Here is a 12,826-nt window from a genome sequence, read left to right on the forward strand (position 1 = left end):
CTATATTTGAGATAAGAACTTATGGAAGTGAAACACTAACTTCTGCACACTGAACAACAAAATAGATCAATGCACTCCTGAAAAATCCATCAGTAGCTAAAAAGGATACTTTTGAATTAGAGCATTCAATACAATGTAATTGAACTAGTACCTTAGAGTAGTTTTTTTCCCTCTATAAATTGTGTAAGGAAATGCACAGCTAAACTGTGTTATTGTTGTTATAGGTCTGTAAGTAATGTGCATTTTAGGTCATCTACTAGATTACCCAAATCTGTTAAGAAATATCCAAGATAACGTCATCTTCAACATTAGGGGAAGAAAACTAACAAAATAACATGAAGATTTAGAAGCAGAGAAAATGTTTTATTGGTTTCTCACATTCCTTCAATAGGAAAAGATAGGAGATTTCTGTTTGCCTCACTATAAATCACAGAGCTATTTTTCATTTTGTATATTTTACTAAAAGAATGTCCATCCATGCACCTTAATGTCATTTAAAAATATCATTTAATAAAATCTTTAGTTGTTTAATTCAGAATGAATAACTAATTTGGTAAAAAAAATACGTCTATGCATAGTGACCTAAAGTGCTATATTTGAAAAGAGCTATCAAGAATACCCGAAAATCAAAAGTGCATATGCCTAAACTGGTAAAAGACAACGCTATAACTAGTAAAATCATTGAAGAGTAAAATAAGGTGTAAATGAGATATAATTGACAGTGAGTAAACAGTCTGGAGTTATAGAGAAGAGACATGTCCTTCTTAGAGAATAGCAAAGAGCTGGGAGATCACTATTCTCAAGTGTTTTCAAGGATCGTATGCAGCAGCTGCCAGTTAGCCAAGTGCTAGGAAAGTACGCAGTCACCGCTATTAGTGACAATTCCTATTACAAAGAATGCAAATATATCATTTATACTACAAATATTCTTTCTCTAGTTTAAAGAGACAGTGAAGAAGTATACTGTGGAAACAAAGGCCTATGGTTATACGTAAGTGAAGTATTGAGAAACAGAATCATATAAGAGTGTAACAGTGGGCAAGTCTCCTGTTTTTATTCTTTATGCAGCTTTAGAAGGCACAGTGTGTCCACATGCAGAGCATTTGAGAGATTACTGAATATCTATGTAAAAAGTCTTTGGATCCAAGGGTGTCACACATATTACTTGCTTTGGGACATGCATTTGAAGCTGCATGGTCGTCACAGTATCTAATCCGCATCAGTTTAGTTGCACCCATTTATTATGATATTTATTGCCCAGTATGGGTTGCTTTCGATAAGATATTACTGGCTACTCAGTTTTGGAAACAGTCAAAAGCACAGATACACATGATGAACAAAGTTATACAGTCCCTTTTTCCCCACAGTTTCCAGCCTTATAAATAGGAGGGTAACTAGGAAAATAATATTACACCACCTTGACAAACTAAAAGTAAAAAAAACAAAAAAGCAATGGGTCTCAAAGAACACGGGGTTATTTTTTTAGGTGTTTAGGTGTGAAAATTGAAATAAGAGGACAAAAGATTTTAAACATTGTTCTGATTCTCATTTTCTGACCCCCTATGAAATATTTATGTTGACATTTACATTGAAAATTCAAAGAAACTTACTGCATATTCAGAATGTTGTTGAAATAATCTTTCTCCACAGGTTGCTGCACTATTTTAAGGAAGAAGATATAACCTGTCTCCAAGTCTTCGCCCTTGTCTTTATTCTGCCTCATTCTCCAAAAGCACCTGGGTTGAGTGAACCTGGACACAAGAAATGGAATGTTCAGGATAAAGAAGAGTAAAATCAAAGAAAACATCTTTGTCTTCCTTGAAGCCTGGTCAGTGTGTGTTGTGAAGTGCTCTTCAGATCTGCACATTATATGGGCACCCATATATTCCCAATTGCTTTTATTTCTGCAGCCAAAGGAGAGGCTATTTGTGTTTTCATGGTTCCTTTATTTCCCAGTTGATTCCTCAGCTCTGGAAGAATCTTGGAAACTTTCTTCCCCTGAGGCTGTGCACCTGATATGCATGTGATCACAATTTGGTTCAGAAATATATATGGAGATAATTCGGGTAGTTTTATGACATCATTTGTTTTTGTGGAAATTAAGGCTCCTTGGGTGATGTTATTTTGAGAAATATTTGGTTCTAGGACAGCCAGAATTATCTTTTTATGTTAATGCCTTCAGAAATGATGTCAGTGTACTTTGTTAGATGATCCACATGGAGGACACACAAAGTCAAAATTCCTAGTTGCACACTGGGAATTCTTTCACAAGTCTCTGTCATGGAACAACAGTTCCATAGTTAGAGAAATTGAGTTTCACACAACTTGCAAGTGGGGCTTATACTACATGACTGACAGTAACAGATTATCTCACAAAATACTGTGCTCCCATTGTCTTGAGAACAATAATCAGCCTCAATTCTATTTTTTCTGAATCCTGCTGTTCTTCCATTATATAAATCACCACAGAATCAATTCCATTTATAGCATTACAATTTTTTTATGAATATTCAACATGATCCCTTCCTATTATGTGTCCTACATTTCAAACTCTCAACAATATCTCTCACTCTTTCGCCAAACACAAATATTAAATAGAAGACAAGGCAAATGTTTTATGTCCAAAAATGATCTCCCTCCATGAGCCTAAGTTCTCATCGAACAATTAGTCCTCTGATCAAATTCTTCTGCCTTATCTGTGATTTCCTACAGTGTTTTACTCATTTTAGATTCTTGTAGTCATTGTGAATATGTTTTGTTGAGATTCTTCAAAAGCAATAAATAACGCGAAGTTACCATGGGCTCAATGCATATTTTTTTTTCTTTTTTTGGCTGAATTTAAGCAAGCTTTTATTAAAATTTACATATTGACAAAGATGAAATTTGCTCAAGACCAACATCTGAAAACATTCCAGGTTAGTTACTCATTAATTCTTCTCATACCATTTTCCAACTCATGTCTTTTTGCTTGCCTTCTAGACTGTGCATTGCCACTGTGAGGGTGCATTGATGAGTGTGAGCTGATGAGTCTCTTTCAGTGGATGGATATGGACTGCAGTTAAAGCAGAACAAAAATAGGGCATGAACGCACAAAAATATGAGCTTGTTTCCACATTGACCAAAGTCAGAAAGTTGGAGCACACCTCTATTCCTTCAGGGTTACTGTGTTTCTATCTTAAACAAACGGATCACCTAGATTTAGGTCAAAGAGTTCTGCTTTCTTCAAAGTTATTGTCAACTAATTCCCAGACTTTGTATTTCAGGAATAGAGATAGACATGTTACTACCTCAAACAAAAGTGTTCAACTAAGGTTCCATTTCTTTTAAGGAGGTAACATTGGATTACACTCAGGGAGTAGTTTGCCTATAGGATGTTTTGATCTAAGTTGTGAGCATGACTTGTTTTGTTCTATCAACAGAATGTTGAACTATGGATGTAGCCCAGGAACTTCACCTTGTCTATTCATTTTCTTTTATCATGCTAATGCTGTTTTTTTTTATCTTACTCCTACTTTTTGGAGCCAGAAGAATTTCGAGCAATTGGAAATTACATGTGGCCAGTTTCAGTATTTATAGAAACTCCATCCCAGTACTATTCTATGGTTTATTATTTTAAAATACATTAAGTAACAGAAAGTATTAAGACTTTCTCTGCTTGGTTGTAAGATTTACTTAGCATTTGATGAGGCAAACAGGACTACTGTTCTACTTTTGAACTTAATACATTTAAAGATCGACATGTAAAATGACATGAGCCCTGATTCTGTAATGACCTGTCCTGGGGGGTTAAGATGTGACAGAGAAGTATATGACAGGAAGAGTCTCTCATTGGAAGGGTCTTATTGATATATTTATATGTTTATTTATTTATTTTTTTAGATTTTTTTTAATTGAACAAATTTCTGCCTCCACCCAGCCTCCCATTTCCCTCCCCTCCCACATTTCTCCACCTCTCCCCACTACTCTCCCTCTCCAACTCCATTCTAAAGAGCAGTCAGTGTTCCCTGCCCTTTGTGAAGTCCAAGGTCTTCCCCTCTCCATCCAGGTCCCAACTACAGTTTCATCTCCCTCCTCTTTTTTCAGTCCTCCTCGACCTCCCATCTGCCTCTAACCCCAATCACCTCTTCTGTTTCAGTTCAGAATATATCAACCCTCCCATGGATATCATTGTGACATCGGATTCCAATTTGTAGTAAAAATAATCACCTTGCATTGTATTAAAGATGGTCAAGGTTATGCAGTATGAGGAGTAAAATCCCAAATCCTGCAAAGAAGTTTGAGACAGCCCCCTTTTCAGAAAATTGAATATTGTTCTAACTCAAAACTCAGAAATTCACCATTCAAAAGTGCAAATGAAATTTACATCAGTAAAGGTTTATCATTATACCCAGTTTCATTTTATGTGTGATTATTACTATTATTTTAATATCAACATCACGACCATACTTCTTTGCTCTATCATCACTCCTCCCTCTCATGGATTGGTCTTCAAAAGCTAGGCCCAGTGATTTATTGTAGATCTCTGTATCTGCTTCTTTTGGGTTTTGGATGAATGTTCTATGATGACAATAATGGATGTCACCAATCTGATTAAAGAGGAAGGCACTATGGTTTAGAACCTTAACTGGGCTTATTCTTGTAAATTCATGAGAATTTCCCTGGTGCGCTGTTTCTCCCTAGCCCTTTGCTTGCTCCCTCAATGAAGATATCACTTTTCTTGTTCTCCCTCACTACTGTTTCCCTTTCTTTAGCAACCTGTTCCCACATATTTCCTCTTCCCTCTCTTTCTCTCTTCCCCCACCCTTTGAACCCCTCTTCCATACTTCCAAGATTTTCAGAAGATCTTGTCTGTTTTCTAATCCCATGAGGATCCATATATATCTCTTAGGGTTCTCCTTGCTACCTAGCTTCTTTGGGAGCATGGGCTATAGACTGGTTATTCTTTGATTTATATGTAATATTCACTCATGAGTGAGTATATACCATGGTTATATATCTGGATCTAGGTTAAGTCATTCAGAATGTTTATTTTCTAATTCCATCTATTTGAATGCAATTTCAAGATTTTATTCTTTTTAGGGATCAGTAATACTCCTTTTGTAAATATACCATAATTTTTAAATCTATTCTTCAGTTTGGGAGCACCTAGGTTGTTTGCAGGTTCTGGGTATTACAAATAGTGCTGCTATGAACACATCTGAGCAAATGTTCTTTTGGTATGAGTATGCATCTTTTGGGTATATTTCCAAGTGTGATATTTTTGGGTCTTGAAGAAGACTGACTTCCAGATTTTCCCAATCCACAGCAATGTTTTCCAAAGTCTTTTTCTTAGATTGTACTCCCACAGGTAATGGTGGAGTATTCCCCTTACTCTGAATCCTCTCCAACATAAGCTGTCTTTGGTGTTTTTGATCTTAGCCATTCTGACTTGCATAAGATGTTATCTCAGAGTCACTTTGTTTTGCATTTTCCTGAATGCTGAAGATGCAGAGCAATTCCTTTATTGTGCTTTGGCTATTTGCAAATCTTCTGCTGATTATTCTCTCTTTAGATCTCTACCCCATTTTGGTAGATTATTTTATAATTTGATGTCTAGTTTATTGAGTTTTTGTTTTTATATATTCTCAAATACTGTCTATAAATATATATGAATAATTTGCGTTTGTATGTATCTTGATTTTTTGATACAATTATTTTAAAAAAATTATTAGTCATTTTATTACAAATTACCATCCCCTTCCCCTCCTATTTCCCTCCCTTTACCCCATTCCCTCTTCCCCTCCCTCTCCAGTCCAAAGAGCAGTCTGGGTTTCCTGCCCTATGGGAAGTCCAAGATCTCCCCGCTCCATCCAGGTCTCGGATGGTGAGCATCCAAACAGACTAGGTTCTTACAAAGCCAGTACAGGCAGTAGGATCAAAACCCAGTGCCATTGTCCTTGGCTTTTCAGTCAGCCCTCATTGTCCGCCATGTTCAGAGAGTATGGTTTGATCACATGCTCCATCAGTGCCAGTTCACCTGGCATTAGTGAGCTCCCATTAGATCAGCCCCAACATCTCAGTGCGTGGGTGCACTCCTCGTGGTCCAGACTTCCATGTTTTCCCTACTTCTGCTCCTCATTTTTGGACCTTGGGAGCTCAGTCCAGTGCTCCAATGTAAGTCTGTGTCTCTATCTCCATCCACTGCCAGATGAAGGTTCTATGGTGATACGCAAAATATTTATCAGTGTGGCTGTGGGATAGGGCCAGTTCAGGCACCCTCTCCTCAGCTGCTCAAGAAACAAGTTGGGGACATCTCCCTGGACACCTGGGAACTCCTCTAGAGTCTAGTCTCTTTCCCAACCTAAAATTGCTCTCTTAATTAAGATATATACGTCCCTGCTCCCATAACTGTTGTAATAGGAGCGGCGGGGCTGCCTCCTGGCACCCGGCCGCCCACATGGCTAGCTTATGCCCCTAAATAACAACACACAAATTGTATTCATTTAAACACTGCCTGGCCCATTAGTTCCAGCCTCTTATTGGCTAGCGCTTACATATTGAGATAACCCATTTCTAATAATCTGTGTAGCCCACAAGGTAGCTTAGCAGGAAAGATCTTAACCTGCATCTGTCTGGAGTGGGGCAATCATGGCGACTCCTCGACACAGCTTCTTTTCCCAGCATTTTGTTCTGTTTACTCCTCCTACCTATGTTTTAACCTATGAGGCCAAGCAGTTTCTTTATTACTTAACCAATGACCTTCCTCCATCACATATCCACTCTTTCTCCATCCCAACCATCCCTTTCCCCCAAGTTCTCCCCATCCTCATTTTCTCCCTTCTTTCTCCCCATCTCCCCTTACTCCAACCCGCCCACCCCCAAGCTCTCAATTTGTGCCTGGCAATCTTGTATATTACATGTTTTTCTTTGGGTTCACCTTCCAATTTAGCTTCTTTAGGATCATGAATTATAGGCTCAATATCCTTTATTTATGGCTAGAATTTACTAATGAGTGAGTACATACTATATTTATTGATACAAATTTAGGGCCAGTTTTGTTTTATGTATATTTATGCTCTTGATTAAGGTATTAAGTGTGTGTAGCTCATTTAAAAATGTAATGTATGATTTAAAAATATAGGTTAATAGATAATCATCTATAATAGTCAAGCTTGTAGTCATATTAGTTAGATTTTCTAGGTCTATAGAGACAAATTTCAGGTATATAAGTATTCTTCAAATCTCTAGAGGACTTTAGAAAATGGCATTTAAATGTTTTAATAACTTAGGACTTTTCATGGCATGAGACACATCTGCTCATGGCAACACCAATCTACTTCAAGAGGAAGATGGGCATTGAAGAGGCTCCTTATAAAATCTGTTAGTCATTTATGCAAGAAAGTGATTTTGCCTTGACTGCAAACTGGACATGCAGAAGCCACAGCGAAATGACTGCTGAGCTTGCCTAAAATGAGATAACCCCTCATGGTTCCTACTTCATGAAAGAGTCTGCTAGACATTCTGCAGGACACATAAAAATCTGACTGAAAAACTGCTGATATAGGCAGAACTGTCTTTGAAATTTCCTGCTTCATGGAAAAATCTGCTGGATACTATGGGTCTGTAGGCTGAAGATGAGTGCCCCAACTGTAAAGAAGAACTTTGGGAGACCGTCCAGGCAGTGAGATGTCTCTGTCAATTCTAGAATTCTGAAAGTTGCTTACTAATGAACATAGATGTAGAAATACTCAGTAAAATACTTGCAACCAAATCCATTAGCCCATCAGAAAATCATCCCCATAATCAAGTTGGATTCATCCAAAGGATGCAGGTATTGTTCAACATACAAAAAAAATCTTTGGCGCAATCTAAAATATAAACAAATTAAAACAATAAAAACCAAATCATCATCTCATTAGATGTTGAAATAGCATTCAACAAAATTGAACATCCTTTAAGGACAAAGGTTTTGGAGAGATAAGGGATAAATGAATATATATATATAAACATTAAAAAACAAGATAGAGGAATCTAAGAGCTAAAATCAAACCACTGGAAGAAAACTTAAAGCAATTCCACTAAAATCAGGAACAAGACTAGGCTTTCCATTCTCTATATCTATCCAACATAGTACTCAAATTTCTAGCAAAAGCAATAAGACAACAAAAGATTAAAGGGATTCACATTGGAAAGGAAAAAGTCAAACTCTCACTATTTGCAAATGATATGGTAGTATACATAAGTGATTCCAAAATCTCTACCACGGAATTCCTACAGATGGTAAACATGTTAAAGAATGTGCCAGGAGACATCCAGATCCCCCCAGCCCCTGTCTCCCTCCCTCCCTCCCTCCCTTCTTTGGTAGCAGAGCGCCTCCCAGCCCAGCCTGCTTGGGCGCTGGGACCTATCCTGAAGCGGAGGGCAAAGTGGAGGGCGGTAGCTCCTTTGTCCCCATAGCCTTCCTGCAGCGAGCAGGGTGGGCCCTTTGTTCGCAGGCTAAGGAAGCAGCACGGAGTTTCAATCTGGGCACCTAGTGTAACATCATTGTGGTGAGTGAGTGCTGAGGCACCCGGGAACAGCCTGCCTGCACTTCCTGGTCATCCTACAGGGGCTATACTGCCCTGTACCTCCTCTCTCTTCATATTCCATCCAGCTTACATCCAGATACCCCCACCTCCTGTCTCCCTCCCTCCCCTCTTTGGCGGCAGAGCGCCTCCCAGCTCAGCCTGCTTGGGAGCTGGGACCGAACCCGAAGAGGAGGGCAAAGGAGAGGGCTGTAGCTCCTTTGTCTCCATAGCCTGCCTGCAGCAAGCAGAGTGGGCCCTTTGTTTGCGAGCTAAACAAGCAGCAAGGAGATCCGATCTGGACACCAGCAGAAACATCACTGGGGAGTGACATGACTGGGAAGATACATCAGTTGGCAAGAAGACCTGATCCTGTAAAAGAAGATCCATAGGAGAGTATTGGGAGGAAGAGATGGGGAGATGCCAATGCAAGAATTCATCCAACATTCTGAAAAACAGCATGAAACCATCAGAAGCCAGCGACCTCACAACAGGAGGACATGAACACCTTAACCAAGAATAAGTAGAAATCATGAAAGTGATTGACACCTTTAAACAGCATATAAAAAACGCCCTTATAGATATGGATGAGAAGTATAACAGAAAGTTCGAGGAATTGAGTAAATCAGTGAATGATACCCTAGGAAACCAAGGAAAAACAATCAAGCAGATAATGGAAACAGTTCATGACTTGAAAACTGAAATGGAGGCAAAGAAGAAAACACAAACAGAGGGCCGGCTGTACATGGAAAATCTAGGTAAAGGAATAGAGACTACAGAAACAAGCATAACCAGCAGAATACAAGAGATAGAAGAAAGAATCTCAGATTCTGAGGATAACATAGAGAAAATAAACGCACTGATCAAAGAAAACAGCAAGTCCAACAAACTCTCATCACAAAACATTCAGGAAATATCGGACACAATAAAAAGACCAAACCTAAGAATAATTGGAGAAGAAGGAGAAGAAGTGCAGCTCAACGGTCCAGAAAATATACTTAATAAAATTATAGAAGAAAACTTTCCCAACCTGAAGAAGGATGTACCTATGAAGGTTCAAGAAGCATACAGAACACCAAATAGGCTGGATCAAAAAAAAACCCATCCCCTTGCCATATAATAATCAAAACACAAAATATACAGAATAAAGAAAGAATATTAAGAGCCACAAAAAAAAAAAGGCCAAGTTACTCATAAAGGTAAACCTATCAGACTTACACCTGACTTCTCTATGGAAACCATGAAAGCCAGAAGGTCCTGGATAGATGTACTTCAAAAACTAAAAGACCATGGATGCAAGCCCAGACTACTATATCCAGCCAAGCTTTTGTTCACTATAAATGGAGAAAACAAAATTTTCCAGGATAAAAACAAATTTAAACAATACATAGCCACAAATCCAGCCTTACAGAAAATAATAGAAGGAAAATCACTAACCAAGGAGTCCAACAATGACCACAATAACTCAGACATCTAGAGACCCTTCACCAGCGCAACTCAAAGAAGGGAAACACACAAACCCTACTACTGAAAAAGTGACCAGAGTTAACAACCACTGGTCATTAATATCACTTAATGTTAATGGGCTCAACTCACCTATAAAAAGGCACAGGCTAAGAGATTGGATACAAAAACAGGATCCAACATTCTGCTGTCTACAAGAAACACACCTCAACCACAAAGACAGGCACCTACTCAGAGTAAAGGGCTGGGAAAAGGCCTATCAAGCAAATGGACCTAAGAAACAAGCAGGTGTGGCCATACTAATCTCTAAGAAAGTTGACTTCAAACTTAAATCAATCAGAAGAGATGGAGAGGGGCATTTTATACTCATCACAGGAACAATTCATCAGGAAGAAGTCTCAATCCTGAATATCTATGCCCCTGATATAAAAGCACCCACGTACGTAAAAGAAACATTGCTAAAATTCAAGGCAGCCATTAAACCGCACACACTAATAGTAGGAGACTTCAACACTCCTCTCTCACCAATGGACAGGTCAACCAGACAGAAACCTAACAGAGAAATTAGAGAATTAATGGAGGTAATGAAGCAAATGGACTTAACAGACATCTATAGATTATTCCACCCAAATAGGAGAGAATATACCTTCTTCTCTGCAGCTCATGGAACCTTCTCAAAAATCGACCACATAGTTGGTAACAAAGCAGACATCCACAGTTACAAAAAAATATTAGTAACCACCTGTGTCTTATCAGATCACCATGGATTAAAGTTAGAATTCAACAACAATGCTACCCCCAGAAAGCCTACAAACTCATGGAAACTGAACAGTCAACTACTGAACCATACCTGGATTAAGGAAGAAATAAAGAAAGAAATTAAAGTCTTCCTTGAATTCAATGAAAATAAAGAAACCACATACTCGAACTTATGGGACACTATGAAAGCAGTCCTAAGAGGAAAGTTCATAGCACTAAGTGCCCACTTAAACAAAACAGAGAAAGCACATATCGGAGACTTAACAGCCCACCTTAAAACTCTAGAAAAAAAAGAAGCAGACTCACCTAGGAGGAGTAGAAGACTAGAAATAATCAAACTGTGGGCAGAAATCAACAAAATAGAAACACAGAAAACAATCCAAAGAATCAATGAATCAAAAAGCTGGTTCCTGAAGAAAATCAACAAGATTGACAAACCCCTATCCAAACTAGTCAAACGGCAGAGAGAAAATTTGCAAATTAATAAGATCAGAAATGAAAAGGGGGACATAGCCACAAACCAGAGGAAATTCAGAGTCATTAGATCTTATTACAAAAGCCTGTATGCCACAAAATTGGAAAATGTAAAAGAAATGGACAGTTTTTTAGATAAATACCATTTACCAAAATTAAACCAGGACCAGGTGAACAATCTAAACAGACCTGTTAGTCATGAAGAATTAGAAGCTGTTATCAAAAACCTCCCTACCAAAAAAAGCCCGGGGCCAGATGTTTTCAATGCGAAATTCTACCAGAACTTCCAAGATGACCTAATACCTATACTCCTCAATGTATTCCACAATATAGAAACAGAAGAGTCATTACCAAATTCCTTTTATGAAGCTACAGTTACTCTGATACCAAAACCACACAAAGACTCAACCAGGAAAAAGAATTACAGGCCAATCTCACTCATGAATATTGACGCAAAAATCCTCAACAAAATACTGGCAAACCGAATCCAAGAACACATCCGAAAAATCTTCCGTTATGATCAAGTAGGCTTCATTCCTGAGATGCAGGGCTGGTTCAACATATGTTACGGGAGGTCCTCCCACTCCTCCAGCCTATCACCGCTGAGATACCAGCCCATTGGGGGGTGGTCTCTCTCCCTTTAAAAAAGTGGCCACTTCCCTCTCCTCTCTCTCTTCACTTCCTGCACCGCAGGCGACTAGACTTCCTTCCTGGTTATGCAGAGGGCTGACAGTGATCTGTAAGTTTTTTCCCCTTTAAATAAATACCACCCTATTAATCATAATTCCAAACTGGTGTGGCATTGTTTATGACTTACGTCTTCAATTGGCACCCAACATTTGGTTTTAGAACCTCTCCTTTCCCCGCTCGGCTGCTGGTCGCGGCTTGCTGGGTGCCCTCCCTTCCTCAGCTGCTGCCTGTGCCTTTTAGAGGTGGCTTTGGCCTCCCCACGTGGATTAAACTCCACAGGCCCGCGTAGTCTCTGCCCGCGTGGTTTGCTCTTTTCTGAGTCGTTTTTAAATCTCCCTTGCAAGCACAGCTCTTAAGTGGCACAAACCAGAGCACGAGGTTGCTGAAAGCTGCAACCCCTCAGGGTGACTCTGTCACGTGGAGGCATAAGCGGCTTCCAGGTTGCTCTTCTCTACCCCTGGATTCTGGTTTCTGGTTCCATCTCTGGAATTGATTTAATTACATTTACTTTGTTGAGCAACTTACATTTTCCAGTTTTTAACAAATACTAGGCAGACTCTGAAACAGGACCCTGTTTTCGTCGAGACTTGGCAACAGCGCCACCTGCTGGATAATAGGTAATATGGCAGTTTTCGTTCCCAACTGAATTTTACTGTTCTGGTTACCAATACAATGGGTTATATCATGCAAGGTTTATATGACTATGGGGATAACTTAATTTACTGGTTACTAGGTTTCAGTATTCTTTTGAATATTCTATCATTTAGGAAGATCATGGCACTCCTAAGAACCATACAATCTTTACTAGAAACTCATGCAGGTCAGGAGATTCAGGATTCAAAAGAGACAATAATAAAGACAATAATAAGAAGACTTGAAATGATTGAAGAAATGAT

General features: G+C 38.9%; 1 protein-coding gene across 1 annotated transcript in view; it reads right to left on the bottom strand.

Annotated features, from left to right (window-relative positions):
- LOC142858926 (vomeronasal type-2 receptor 116-like) overlaps positions 1-1,807 on the bottom strand; it is a 35,329-nt gene extending 33,522 nt beyond the window's left edge. The window contains exon 1 of the mRNA XM_075988994.1: positions 1,611-1,807. Coding sequence (XP_075845109.1) covers positions 1,611-1,807 — 197 coding nt within the window. The remainder of the gene's footprint in view (positions 1-1,610) is intronic.
- Positions 1,808-12,826: the final 11,019 nt, after the last annotated feature.

This window comes from Microtus pennsylvanicus, chromosome 1 (assembly GCF_037038515.1).
Source record: "Microtus pennsylvanicus isolate mMicPen1 chromosome 1, mMicPen1.hap1, whole genome shotgun sequence".
NCBI lineage: Eukaryota > Metazoa > Chordata > Mammalia > Rodentia > Cricetidae > Microtus > Microtus pennsylvanicus.